We start from the raw sequence: 15,219 nt of genomic DNA, 5'->3' as shown, positions 1-15,219 counted from the left end.
TTGTTGTGTTGGGAGCTGTCTTGAGCACATAGTTAGAAATCATGTTTGTAGTTGCTGAAAGAAAAATAGAGCTTGCACATAAAGTGTATCTTGATGCATAGATAAAACATGTTTTCAAATATAGACTGGATGACACGGTGATAGTATCTTTTAACATCCAAGCCATATGCACCACAGCAGAACAACACGGAAGGGGCCATACACATGCAATGCATGTAGATTATATGTTCTAATGCACAGGGTGACATAGAAAGGGAACAAGAGTACATAACATGATAGTCCACACACCACACACCACTAAAGCGACACAGTCCTCGAATATCATTTATAGAAAAAACTTTTTTAAGCGCCTAAGCATTTCTGCATCTTTGATGAAATCTTCAGTTTTTTTGCTTATTTTTTTAGTTTATTGTTCATCAGGGAGTACACATCCAGGTTTAGCTACATATTTTCCATATATTTGTTATTTTCCCAAATTTTAATGGAAATAAATTCACAAGCCACGTTTGTTTTGTAGGAATCAAACTTTTTGTTTTGTTTTTGTAGGTGTTTATGATGTATGCTATCATTTTTTTAAATGGTTGGTATATGGCTAACATTCTTTTGTACACCTCAACTATATATTTTACTTCTACTAGAAATAAAACTATATATTTTACTTAGAGTTTATAATTAACGAGATCATTTGTTTTAAATGTTGGTACATTTTTTTTCCGAAAAGGAGAATAACCCTAGCCTCTGTATTGAGCGGTGCACACAGCCGTATATTATTAATAACTCAAAATCCAGGAGCTGAACAACATCGATCCAAAAAAAAGACAGAAATAAAACCCGAGCATGCATGCCTCGCGACAGTTACGACACTAGATAACCACTAACTCTACGATAAAAAGAAAAACTCGAAACAAAAAATATACAACTACTAGGCTACGCCTTTAAGAAGGAATCGCCGCATGTGCGCTGATGATGACGAGTACAACCGAAGGTTCATCTCAGGATTCCTATCCCCAAAGCTAGGCCTCGATCCACCATCTTCAGCAAGGACACGATGTAGGCGGGAGTCAACATAACCTGATCAGAGATCTTATGTTGTCTTTCCACTAGAGTGCACAAACTCGTTGTTGAAGCCGCCTCTACCATCGTCCCTTGTCCGTCAACCAACACATTGGTAATTGGATACCTCTGAAAAAGATGTCGGAATACAAAGACGTCCCATACCGCCTCGCTTCCCGTCACTATCGCATCACCTTTTGATCCAGCAGCGACATGCTAAACATGACATCTCCACCAGAGCCACCGTGCATCACCTATCCGAACAAGGCATGACTTGACGACTCCGTGACAGCCTTCGTGCGTAGCATCTGCCGGCGAAGCACCCGCCGGCGGCTTCACCTGCCGACGATAGGCACTACATGATACCTCCGGAAGAGACGCATGTGCCACCTGCCGAGCCGCATTGAACCCGATCTATTAATGGAGGGGGCGTCCCATACCGTGCCAGCCTTAGAAAGGCTGTCACCACCTTAAGATTCGGCCTCTGAATCTCCCACACGACCACGGGGGCCACTGCCGTCAAAGGAGAGGGGTGCCGCTCAGATTCTCGGTGCCGCAGTGTGCTCCCACCGCCGCGTCAGCTGCTTTCGTCGCCCATACGAAGGGCAACTGCCGCCTTGACCGTCAGATCCTGGCACTAGGGCATGAATCCCTCGCACGCCGCCCCATGGTTAGCCGCGCTTGACCTTCCATCACTATGACGAGAAGGCCACCACCAGATCTGCCGCCCGAGAACGCCACCCCTAGCATGCACCGCTGCTTCGCCAACAGGACACGCCGGGCACAGAGACAGGCCACCACGAGTAGAGTAGCCTCCATACCCACGACATCATCTCCACCACAACCATGACATAGCTGGCCGCCCGCGGATCAGATTTGGCCACTACGAAGCCGCCACCGCTAAGCCCCCGAGCACGCACCGCCCCAGGTCACCCGACGCGGACCCGCCATGCTGCTATCGTAGCCTTGATCCATTGCGCACCACCAGCACTGCACTCTGATCTAGCAGCCCCGGCCCATGCGGAGCCGCCATGCGAGAGGACGAGGTATCCTCGCCGCCGGCGGGGCTTCACCTGGTCGCGCCCTTTGGTGGTGGCGACGGAGGAGAAGGGGAGGCCCCGGCGGCGGCTAGGTTTTCTCTCCTGTCACTCGCGGGAGGGACGATCGGGTTGTTCTAACTGTTGGTACATGACTAATTTTCATTGTATAACTCAAATTTCGTTTATAGGAGTTTATAATTCGTCAATTTATTGAAACTGTTGGTACATTGCTTGTAAGCATAGTTTCTTGTTTTAGATATTTCTCGAACTTCTATGTCGAGCCTTTAAGAAAAATAACAACAATAATTTTACAGGGTTCTCTCATTTAAATGACTGACAACCTCAAAAAAAAAGTAAAAAGACTGACCATAAGAACTGGCTTGCCCCACTTTGATAGAGTTTGACATGAGAATGAAGAACGGGTGAGGAAAGGAAGACGATCTGCGACTGATAGACTGAGCGATAAACTTCTACAACCGCGGTGCATGGAAACCAGTCAAGCATCCCATCAAAGGCGACCCCTATGTCGTTGACATATCTCTAGCATGCATCGAGAACGCACTGGAGGCGACAATAGAGGTATTCATATCAGAGGTGCGCAACAGTTTCAGTGTACCGCTTGGGTCCTCCTTTGCGTTTGGGAGGAGGATGAGTGAGTGTGCAGTCTAGCTCTTTCATGGCGCCATTGATGGGCCCTCCGGGTTGAGGAGGTTTGTGCTTGCCATCACCTCGGGCGACGTGATGGTGCTGAAGTTCATGTTGGGTTGTGTGGAGCGAAAAAGTAACGCTTTGTCTCGCACGCGCCGCTCTCGTGAGCGGTGAATCGGCAAACCCTACCGCCAGCAGGCCTCCCTCAACCTCTCCCCCTTCCACGCCGCCGGTCGAAGCCCAGTCGGCAGCGGCGACAACGGGGTCTCCGGACAGCCTGCTGCTGGGTGGTGGTGGTGTGTTCTGTGGTGATGGCGTGCAGGCATGACTCGGCGTGGTGGGTGTGGCGGATATGGTCCATGGTGGTCGATCGATGGAGGCCGGCGACACACACGTCCGGGGGCGCGACTTGATCGACGCTCGCACACGTATGAGACTGGCTTTCCTCCAATCCCTAACCACGCCTGAGTGGCTCATTGCCAGAGGGCTAGCCACCTCCCATGTTTTAACTCTCAACACCCGCGCCAACTTGTCACATAAACATACGTTGGATACTGCTGCTTGTCCGCGGTGCTCCAGTTCTTCTCAAGACACAACTCACCTATTCATCAGCTCCCCATGTGCCTCTCGGATTTGGGACAAAATCGGCCTAACTGCTACGCCGACGATTCAAGAACTTTGGCTCGTCCATATACCACCGCAGCTGGACTCTAGAATATGGCCGGAAGTACTGCTTGCAATCTTGTGGAGGATTTCGGACTCTCGCAATGCCGCTGTTGCCTCTCTAACCTACTTTGGCCCCCTTTGGCCACTTGAGTAATATATACAGGTGGGGATCCTCTCCTCCCCGATGATTCCTCATATATATATATATATATATATATATATATATATATCCACCAATCCAGCATGTCAACATAGAACACACGCACAGCAGTTTTCTTATGTTTCCTCTCTAGGGATCAACTCAACTAAACTACAGTATTAACTATTAAGCAACATTTTCACCGTGCAAGCAAGAGCAGCCTATACAATTCTTCAAGTCAAGGTCTCGTGAACACAGGCAGGACGATGCGCTTTAGCTGTCACCCGCCCTAAACAGGGTCAGCAGGGCCAGGAACAGATTGATGTTGTCAAGATAGAGCAAGACCGCAGCCCAGACATACTCGTCATACATGTAAAACCGCCGGCGAGGAGTATGGATCTGCCACCAAGCGATTCAGAGATCCATCCCGTTCCTCGATCTACGGTCGTGCACTATCAGGCCGCTAGCCATTTGCTTGGTTAGGGTGGCGGCAGGGGCGAATTCGGGAACATGGATGCCATAGCGGGCTTCACGGTTGGTTCTCCAGCGAGGAACATTGAGATAGGTGTTCGCGATGGGCTTCACCCATGTGGGTGGAGAGGTGCACTATGATGGGAGGTTTTGGCAAAGTTGTCGCGGGTGGTGGTGACCTAGCCTTGGTCTAGATTCGGAGTCCCCAATCCTCCGTGGAGGTACCCCCATCGTTATGGGTCTTTGATCCCACGGCATGGGGGTGGGAAGTGCCGAGCAAAAGCTTTGCGCATCGGCGGCGGCGGCGATGCCTAGGGGCGTCGTCATGGCCCCCTCTCTGTCTTCCGACTCTGTCCGCTTCGTGGCGGTGGAACTTTGCATCATGACCGTCTTGGGTTCTCGTCGTGTTTTCAAAGCCGAGCTGCATTGATGTTCTAGCCGGCGGATAAGGCGTGAGCTCGCCCACATCTCGGTGAAGGTGACCTGGTCCACTATTTGAATGTCCACAGACAAATCTTGAATGGCAAGTTCAAAATGCTTACGTTGGTTTGTATCTAAACCAAGAATTTGTTCTCTCCAGCTTTGATTCCTGGCTTTGCTTGAAGAATTTATTCTTGCCTGATGCAAGGGCTATCCATTCTACTGAATTCTGTAACGGCGAAGAGAATATATGCAAATACAGTATCATGGAAGAACAAGAGCGCTACACTACTATGGTTCCACATCGTCAGCCTACCGCTCAGGACGTAATTAACAAACTGCGCCTGGCCTCAGGAACAAGTCACGAGATGACCACACATCATTACTTGCTGAACCACGGAATAATTACAGAAACAAGGTCTGTGCTTGTCCATCAGAAGTCTGCATGCCAGCGCTAAAAATTGCTGCGACAGAACTTGCACAAACATATAATGACATTATGTAAAAACAAGCCATAGGAACAACATTTTACTATCAAACAACATACCAAAGGCTGCACCGAGCTAGACTCGGGGGAGCGCCCTGCCGGAGGCATCCATGGCCGCATGTACACTCTGACGGCATGGGCCGAGCTGCGTTCGGCCTCCCTTGTTTTGTCAAGGCCATCGTTGTCCTTGTAAAGATATCCAAAAGGAAGGGCTTAATATAATTAATTTATCTTTAATTATCCTCTTCACAAGAATGTGACTGCAACAGATCAGGTCAGAATGTACCTGGACCGGCCGGCATCGGAAAATCGGAAGGAACCCGACCTTGCAGAACTTGTTAATCATGATGTTCAAGACAAGCAAGGGGATCGTGGCCAACGAAGCTCCCGGCTTCGACTTCAGGCCAAACAAGCCTATCATTGTAGTTTGCATGAGCGTGACCGAGAACAAGATGTAGCGATCTCATAATACGTCTTGCCATCAATGGCGACGCCATATATATATATATGCTTAATATCAATCTGCAGAAAATCAAGCATTTTTGGTCCACAAAGGTTCATGCATCTGAACACCCGTACATCTATGAATGAGTACTAGACGAATTGTAAGAATGCTACTGAAATGTGCCAGCGATGTTGTGAAGAGTGTAAATTGATCTTGTAAGGTTGGAGTGCTGTTAGCAGAAACAGATAGCAGGACGCTGGAGCATGCTGATGGAGGTAATGACTCCTTACACTACCACACGTGCACACCCTCAGGGTGCAGACTAACAACTAAGACACGACTTTACTTGCATGATCTAATACAAAAACCGATCCTCGTGTGTGAGTTTGCCTCCGATAGTTAAGACACGACAATCCCATATATGCTCATTCATAGATGCATGAAACGATAAGATGACAGCAGAGCGGCATAAACTTGCCTAGGTGACAAACTCTCAGGACTTGAACTGCTAAGATTCCTGTTGTCTCTAGACTCTTCTACTTCTGCACTATATATGAGGGTACCAAAATGTTCCTCTTCTTTTCCTTTCCATCTGGAAAATAGCACTCTAACTTCTGCCCCAAGCATCTAAGGTCTGCCAGTGGGCCTCCCTGACTATTGAAATAAGATCCAATCGTGTTGTATATGCAACAAGAGCTTCAGTAGAATCAAAGAGGCAAACAGAGATGCAGTAGTTTCTGTGGGTTTGCAGAATTGAACCATTTGGCTGGCAACAAAAGCAATAGCCTGAAAAAGAAAAACAACTTGTTGGGATGCTAAGCTTGACCAAAAAATGGCACCGATTTTTGACAATTAATTAGTCTAACCAAAAAGAAATAACATTGTATAAAAAACATTGAAAAAACAGATTGGCGAGCAGGGTCACAGTTCAAACTGAAAGGATGGGTATAAAATGTTGAACAGATAAAACACTTGCTGTATTCCTTGTGTGTTTCCAGGACATAAAACTGCCAGCTTCAAACCTTGAGGATCCGGCTGTGGTTATCACAAGTATATCCAACAAAAGAAAATACCTGATGAAATGAAGAACATGCCAATAGCCAGCAGCATTCCAATAAATAATAGCTTCAGCATGCAACTATGTGAAGATCCACCACCAAACTATACCATTCTTAATTTTTCCTTGATGCCAATAAGTGGAACATGACAATGTGATGGTTCATCTCAATGTGAGGGCAGCAGACACAATAAAAAATTATAGTAAACATGAGACGACTTTAGTGTTGTGATCTCTATGCTTCTGCCAGATCTCAAGGCATAGCAGACAACATGAGGTAGATGTATAATGGCATGATTCCTCATGTCTACCTTTGTATAAATAGGCATCAGCAGAAAGGTAGATACATTAAGCTAGAAGTTCTTCTTTTCTGCTCCTCCTCTCCTCAAGGACAATATAGAGAAAAGCTTCAAGATAAGACATGGCTTTCCACCTAAGATCGATAAGTTTGCCTTCTAGGCCTCATTTAACCGAGACCAATATCAAAGAAGAGATGTTGAGCCTAGAGGCAAGCATCTCTTCCTAAATGACCATCGGCGCAATATGCGATGATCTGAGGAGACTTGGAGACATCTATAATGGCGTCGAAGAGCTCATCTGCCTACCAAGCAGCCAACTCTGCTCCTACCAGCAGAGGACTGTGTTGGATGGAGAAATGGAAGGTTCTCTCGAGCTACTAGATCTCTGTGGCGCCATGCAAGAAATCTTTGCCGAGATGAAGGCCTTCATCCAAGAGATGCAAGTGGCTCTACGGAAAGCGGATGATGCGGCTGCTCAAGCCAGGATCCAAGCTTACACCCACTTGGCGAAGAAGGCCAAGAATCATTTCAAGAAGGCCGCAAAGAAGATTTCTGCAGATTGAAGGATGGTCATGCTGTTGGCCAAGGCCAGAGAGATCTCTTCTCTCTGCTGGAGACCACACTCCGTCTATTATCGAAGCAAATCGAAATGCCTAAACAGTCTCCTGTTTCCAAGGCATTTCACAAAAAGAAGGCAGTTGTTTGCCAGGAGGAACTGTCGGAGTTAGATTGCAGTATCGGAGAAAGCGGAGCAGGACATCTGTTCAGGAAATTAGCTCAGAGCAGAGTTTCTCTACTCAACATCCTTAGCTCATAGATACTCCCGAGATTCACTCTTGACGCCCTCCGATTGGCATCTGCCTTTCAAGGAACAGCTGACCTTCATACAATTTTCTCATATGTATACACTATACTGTATAAATAATAAATATACATGACCCTGTAGAAAGAGAAGCAGAAGTTTTGATCCATTTGGTCATTTCATGCTTGAAGATGTGTTTGTGCTACTTTATGTTGATATCCTTGGTTAGTGGATCTTGCTCCTTATGCATGAAACATGCCAGATCAAAGTCAAAAGGTCCCTACTTGTAGTTAGCAGAATCAATCATATAACCCATACTCTCCACCACCACCACATGGTGTGCCTGGCACTATAATTGAATATATTTTTGTTTCATACGACTAAGTCCAAATTACTGCACTCAAATTTTAACATTGTTGACATCTATATCATCCAAGCATTTAGGGCGAAAAAATAACAAAAATATTTACTCTAGAACCACAACTTTTTGCATGTTCTACGAGATCAACAATAATCTGAGAAAAACGTAATCCAAACTTGCCAGTGCTCAAAGTTTTTCTTGCTTCCCATCTAATGATTCATAAAAAACAAAGAACAACCGACGCTTTATATGCTTATTTCAGACTTTCACCAGAAAATAAGATGCCAATGTCCGAGAATCGGTTAGTACGACAAAGAGGTAGTAAGATTGCACAAAAACATTGGAAAAAATAATGTGCCCACGGGCATGCATAAATAATTAAATATATGAAATGGTCATGCTACTTACACGGTGGGGATAACATGCTGAACCGCCATGGATCTTGTTTCCATGGCCTAAACATGCCAGCTCCGACAGTTGAGACTTTAACCTGTGATTCACAAGAGTGCCCACCAAGGAAAACCTCTTATTAAATACAGGTATGTAACAGCTGAATGCAATTATGCCAATGCTGGTTCTTGCTGCCAATTGTTGGAACATGATAATGTGGTGGCTCATCTAAAGGACAGTAGAGACACAAAATTATGTACTAATCACGAGACAACTTTAGTGTTGTAATCTCTTTGACAGATCTCTAGGCATAGGAGACAGCATCTGGGAGATGTAATGACATGATTCTTCATGTCTACCAATCAAATGCTACTGCTTTTGCATTTCTGTATAAATAGGCCTCAGAAGAGAAGTAGACACATCAAACCAAAAGGTGTTCTTTTCTTCAAGTCTCATCAACCACAATACAGAGAAAAGCTTCAAGCTCAGTCATGGCTTTCCACCAAAGATCAACAAGTTTGCCTTCTAGGCCTCACGTCAGTGAGACCGAAGTTGAGCAAGAGGTCCACAGCCTAGAAGCAAGCATCTCTTCCTCCAATTCCATCAGCACGATGCGCGATGGTCTCAGGACTCTTGCAAGCATCTACGATGGTCTTGACGAGATCATTTGCCTACCAAGCCACCAAGTTTGCTTCTCCCAGCAGAGGAGGATGTTGGATGGAGAGATGGAATGCTCCGTTGAGCTGTTAGATCTATGCAACAACATGCAAGAGACCTTCGCCGAGATGATGGTCATCATCCAAGAGCTGCAGGTGACTCTAAGAAAAGGCGATGATGCAGCTGCTCAAGCCAAGATCCAGTCTTTTACTCGCTTGGCGAAGAAGGCCAGGAAACATTTCAAGAAGACTGCCAAGAAGCCTGCATCCGACAAGATGGTCATGCTATTGACCAAGGCAAGAGAGATCTGCATCTCTCTGTTGGAGTCCACACTCCATCTCTTGTCGAAGCAAATTGAAATGCCAAAGCAGTCCCTTGTCTGCAAGGCATTTTACAAGAAGCAGAAGGCCGTTGTTTGCGAGGAGGAGCAATTGCAGGAGTTAGAGTGCAGCATCCAAGATCTTCAGAATGGAGCAGGAAATCTGTTCAGGAAATTAGTCCAGAACAGAGTTTCTCTTTTAAACATTCTTAGCTCATAAATACTCCACATCACTCTACTCCCTGTGATTGGCATCCGCCTTTTTGAGGATAAGCCGATCTTGATACAGTTTTGCCATATGTATACAGTACAAATGTACAGAAATTATAGAAACAAAGACCAAAGTTTTGACCCATCTCAGATTTTGTGATATCGATATTAATCTCTCTGCAGCGTTCTGATGAATATGCATGACAAAAGGAAATTTGTATGATTTCAATCCATCATGCAATTTTGGGGATACAGGTTACATTTTTCGGGTAAATGATAACAACAATGATGTTATACCAACATGCAGGTATCTTTCATAAGTAAACATTATTAGGTTCTATTTGTTGCGCCACACCTACCATAAGATTAGCCTCATTTTCAGGATCTCGCTTATCATGCATGGGACACGCCAGGTCGAAGCCACATGGTTGATGGTTGTACTTAGCACATAAATCAACTAGCAGCAGGGATTCCCTTCATAGTTGCAACTTTGGTCCAAATCTCAAAACCATGCATGTTCAACTATAACTTTGTCACTCAATGTCAGCGACATATATACGCTTAATATCAATTTGCAGAAAATGTTAGCATTTTTGGGCCACAAAGGTTTGTGCACTTGAACACCCATATATTTATTAGCACTACTAGAGGAATTTGTAAGCATGAAACTGAAACAGGCCAGCGATGTTGTGAAGAGTGCAAAATGATCATGTGAGGTTGAGCGCCAGCCAATGGACAAAGGCTGTTAGCAGAATCCGATAGCACAACCTGGAACATGCTGATGAAGTCAATGACACCAGCTAGCACCAACCACACCCTCGTGCAGATGAGTTTGTCACTAACAACTAAGACACGGCTGTACATAGCATGCCAGCAGAAAAGCATGAAGCGGGTTAGTCATCATGTACATGATCACACTATCTAGATCTAACACAAAAAAAGAAAAGAAAAACTGATCCTCGTGTGTGAGTTTGCCTCTGATAATTTAGACATGACAGGCCCATATACTCATTCGTAGAGGTATGAAACTATAAGATGACAGCAGAGCAGCATAAACTTGCCTTGAAGATGAGTGGCAAACTCTCATGACTCAACTGACCAAGATTCCTATTGTCTGTAGACTCTTCTACTTCTGCACTATATGTGAGGGTAGCCAAGTGTTGTTCATCTTCGCTTCCTTTCCATCTGGAAAATAGCACTAGAGCTGCTGCCCCAATCATGTAAGGTCTGCCAGTGTGCCTTCTAGCCCTCACTCTAATGAACTCTGAATCGAAGAACAACTTCAGAGCCTAAACACAGTCATCTCTTCACCCTCCCTGACAATTGAAATAATATGCCATTGTATGAGAAAAGTTGGACGCATTTTATAACAGAATCAAGAAGATCGTGTGCTTGCCTAGAGGCCAAGTTAGCCTCTGTCAAACTCAGCAGGCAGAGCAAGTGGGGGAAGAACTCGAGCAGTCTCTCCTGCTCCTTTTCCTCTGAAATGCAATGAAGAAAGTTTCTCAGCGTTGAAGACCAGCATCCACCATCAAAGAACTGCACTTGTTTCTGAAAAGAGGAGATACTGCATCTTTCAGGACAATATTCAGTCCTACACGGTACACCCAATTAGCAAAGAAAGCACATAAACATTTCAGGTACATCGGGAAGACGGTTATGGAGGACTGAGGGGTGATCATACTACTTGCAGCAGCAAAGAAAATGACAGTCCTGTAGCTTCAGATCTACACTGCAGCTCTTGTCAAAGCAGTTTGCTTGGCAGGTGCCCGCTTCTCTCCAGCACATTCCAAAACTGAAGAGCAGCAATTGCCGGCACTTGAGTTGGACTGAAGAGGAGTGGAGTCGATGCTCTGTTCAGGAAATTGATCCAGAACAGAGTTTTTCTGCTGAATACTCATAACTTGTACTCCCTCCGTTCCTAAATATTTGTCTTTCTAGAGATTTCAACAAGTGACTACATATGGAGCAAAATGAGTGAATCTACACTCCAAAATATGGCAATATACATCCGTATATGGTAGTCCATTTGAAATCTCTAAAAAGACAAATATTTAGGAATGGAGGGAGTAGATAGTTAGATGCATACTCAACCCCAATGCCCTATGGTTGGCAAAATTACTCAACACTCTAAACCAATGTTATGGCCCATCCCATGCTGTTCAGTTCATTGGTTTTACATTACGTAGTTCAGACATGCCAACTTGAGTAAAAGCATTGCAGCAAGGAGGCAATTCTCTGAATCTATTGTCTTCCATTTCTAGCTTAAAGGAAAGCACTTGAGCTTCCACTCCGGTCATGGCTTGCCATCTCAGATCCGTGCCGGCCATCGCCCCCAATCCGGCGAAACCAATGTCGAAGGCGAAGAAGAGCTGGAGATCCTGAATGCCGACATCTTCAGGTTCCTGAAGATAAAGCCTCCTGCATTTTGCCAGCAGGTGTATACTTTATCAGAAACCAGGATTGTGAGTTCGCTTGCATCTTCAGAGAAATTAAGATGAACAAGGTACACACACCATCAGGTGACTCATCAGTAAGCTAATATATGTTGCTATTTTCTTTTAACAATTCCACTCGATGGAACATAAGCAGCACATTCCACAGGAATACGTAAAACAGGGCAGCCAGGTGCAGGTAGCTCCTGCTTGCGCGGGTCCGCGGAAGAGTCCGACCACTTTGGGTCTATTGGACCCAGTCTATAAGAGGCTGAATACGTACAGAGCAAAGTATACAAAATACTTAGCGTATACGGAGAAACAGCCAGCAAAACTAAATACGCACAATAATACTTAGTCTATAAGGGGTTGAGTGGCAGCACATGGATCCAGTCCCGAGCACGCAACGCCGGCTCGATGCGAAACCAACGACAGCAGAACGAAGCGGGGAGCCTACCTCCTAGAGACACTTGCGGTGCTCGTCGGGGTTTGAAGTAGAGGCGCGTTCGCATCAGGGAACGGCAGCGCGAGCGCCGGCGCCAGCATCTCGCCTCCTCCGGCGAAGGCGATGAATCGGCGTTGCCTCCGCAAGCATCAGGGAGAGGGAGAGAGGGGGCGTTGGCGATCGCCGGCGGTGACGGCGGCGGGCGAGCTCCCCCTTTCTCCACCCGCGTGCGGCGGCACTGCTAGTAGAGTGCTACGGGCAGAGGGAAAAGGACGGGAGGCTGACATGTGGGGACGGGAAAACTAAGGGCATCTCCAACGTGGATCCGGACGTTTTTGCCATCCAAACGTGTGTGCGGATGCGTCCGCGCCCAAATTTTCCTTGTCCGATGTTATCAGTGTACCGCTCCATCCGCTAATCAAGCCTTGTCGGGCGTCCGCCGCCCCCTCTCCCGCCCCCACGCGTCAGCCCACCCTGGACTACATCGCCGTCCACCCTGGATCCGTCCGTAGTTAGGTATCCTTCGGCCCCTGCCAATGCTGTCCGGGTGTTTTGGCTAAATGTGCATTCTTTGGTTTCATGAGAAAAATATTTCGTGCCTTACAACTTGCATACGATACATGATCATAGTGTCAAATCGCTAGCTATACACCATCTCAAACTCTGTTACAAAGTATTGCAGTGCGATTGCATAAGTGAAGAGAATATTGCCACTAGGTGTGTCAATAGCGGAGATCATAAGCAGAGGTGGAGCCAGAAAATTTAGCCATTGGGTTTACTCATTAACTTGTTATAACGATTTGATACAAATTGACTAAATATAAAGTCTAATTTTACACCATCTTACAATAAGAATATAACAATCAAACCAACATAACTAATAGACATGATATCTCTTATCACACATTTTGTTACATTAAAAACAAAAGAGGGCAGGACACACCTTTTGGATAAAATTATAAAATCACATGTTTACATATTATAAATAGGGTAGTACTGAAATAACTTCGTAGCTTTAGGTGTAGCTTCTCATCTTCTTGAATACATTAGAAAAAATGTTGACTTAATTTGAAAAGTTTAAAATAGAGTGAAGTCTGTTTTAAACCCTGAACTCGTACGTGTCGTCGGTTTTAAACCCCTACCTCCAAATCCCGGAAATCGGCACCCCCAACTCTAATCCCGGTTGTTTATGCCCTTATCATCGTATCCAAACGGGGGAAGGCCGGGGTCGCTGACTCAGCAAGGTGTTGTGGGTCCCGTTGGTCGCTGGAAGCACTAAATGGTTGAGCCGGACCAGCTCGCAGCGCTCCTCGCTCTCTCGACGTAGCGCCCCTTCCCCTTCTCTCCCGACGCACGAGCTTCCTCACGCGGCGGCAATGGCGAGGCTCAGCGGATGATCGCGGCGACCTCATACTACCACGCCGGTGGCAAAGTAACATGTGTGACATCCTCTTCACCCGAGAACGATCTGCGGGCTTTATTTCTTCCCTCCTGGAGTTAGGTTTGGTATTTTACGGGGGGTGAAAGGTGGGGTTTTGGGGGAAATTTGTAGCGTGTTTAATCAATTGTTTTTGGGGCAACGAGTTATACATGTACTGATTCATGATATGCATTGTAGGATGTTATGATTTCCTAGCCTTTTTACTCACCTACCCTAATTGCGATGACTGAATGTGTCAAATCGTGTGGGTTTCTTCTGCAGTAGGTTTCTTCTTCAGCTTCTGCAGTATGTTATATTGATTATCGCACAGCAAAATCATGGGCCAAATTAGTGTTTTTTATGAAGCTAAATCTTGCACTGAATGCATGTTTTTGCATGAAAATCTTGCACTGAATGTAATCCATACTGCATTATGTTTCAGAATGCACTTTTCATAGTTAAATCAAGCACTGAAATTGAATACTGCACTCATTGTTTGTTTCTGAATGTACATATTGCACTGTAGGTTTTTTTGTTCAAGTCATGGATCCAGCAGATGTGCTGAATGTCAGGTATCACTATGGGGGGCAGTTCATCCGTATTGGCCCCTCTCTTGATTATGTTGGAGGAGATACTGCAATGTCAGTGATTGAGAGGGATAAGTTGTCCCTGCCTGAGATAAAAAAGGGTTTTTAGCTGATCATTTAACAGTCAAAGACAGCATGAAGTTGTACTTTCTTATGCCTGGGAGAGATTTGGATAATGGATTAGTGTTTCTACATACTAATCAAGGTTGCTTGAAGATGTCAGAGTACATTACAGATGCAGGGGTTGCTGATATTTTGGTGGAGTACAATGGTGAGCAAGATGAGCCAGGGGAAGAAGATAGTGCGTCCGATTTTGAATTAGATGAACTGCATGACCTGGTGAACAATGGCAGTGAGGATGAACCAGATGCAATTATCACTGCAGAAGAAGAAGAAGTTATCCAAAGCAATGTGCAGCAAGTGGGTTCACTAGAAAATTTAGACATTTTGGAACATATACTGGTTCCAAATGAAGGTGGAGTGGTTACTCAAGTGATAAGCAGCCATATGAAGCATAATTTCAGAAGTGATGATCTTTCCTAAGGTTCTTAAGTAATCAATGGATCTCAGCAGTTGCTGCTAGCCAAACTGTATCTCCAATTCTAGAAGATGTAGAAAGTGGTGAAGACTCTGAGGATTCAGATGACCCTAATTATGTGGCACATACTGATGAAAGTGGGGAGGAATCAGAGATAGTAGAGTTGAGAAAGCATGCCAGAAAATTTAAGAAGATGATGAAAGCTTCGGAAATTTGGTTTGCAAAGGAGTCATCAGGTCCAGTGCCTATTGAGCTAGTGGCTAATGTTGAAGAAGCTGTACAGGACATGGAGTTTGAGTCCTCTCATGAGGACTACTCCTATGATGAAGA

General features: G+C 45.4%; 1 protein-coding gene across 1 annotated transcript; it reads right to left on the bottom strand.

Annotated features, from left to right (window-relative positions):
• Positions 1-11,493: 11,493 nt before the first annotated feature.
• On the bottom strand, positions 11,494-12,591 carry LOC123075654 (uncharacterized). The gene is made up of 2 exons (XM_044498210.1): positions 12,357-12,591; positions 11,494-11,885 (listed from the first exon to the last, which is right to left on the bottom strand). The coding sequence occupies exons 1-2, from the start codon at positions 12,443-12,445 to the stop codon at positions 11,627-11,629; spliced, it is 348 nt and encodes a 115-aa protein (XP_044354145.1). The 5' UTR covers positions 12,446-12,591; the 3' UTR covers positions 11,494-11,626.
• Between the last annotated feature and the right edge of the window lie 2,628 nt (positions 12,592-15,219).

This window comes from Triticum aestivum, chromosome 3D (assembly GCF_018294505.1).
Source record: "Triticum aestivum cultivar Chinese Spring chromosome 3D, IWGSC CS RefSeq v2.1, whole genome shotgun sequence".
Lineage (NCBI taxonomy): Eukaryota > Viridiplantae > Streptophyta > Magnoliopsida > Poales > Poaceae > Triticum > Triticum aestivum.
Note: the sequence above shows the minus strand (reverse complement) of the source record. Positions and strands in the feature narration are given on the sequence as shown.

Coding starts and splice junctions, on each gene's coding strand:
- LOC123075654 (XM_044498210.1), bottom strand. CDS start 12,445: ATGCTGGCGCCGGCGCTCGCGCTGCCGTTCCCTGATGCGAACGCGCCT. Junction 11,886..12,356: donor ACCGCAAGTGTCTCTAGGAG/GTAGGCTCCCCG, acceptor GGCAAAATGCAG/GAGGCTTTATCTTCAGGAAC.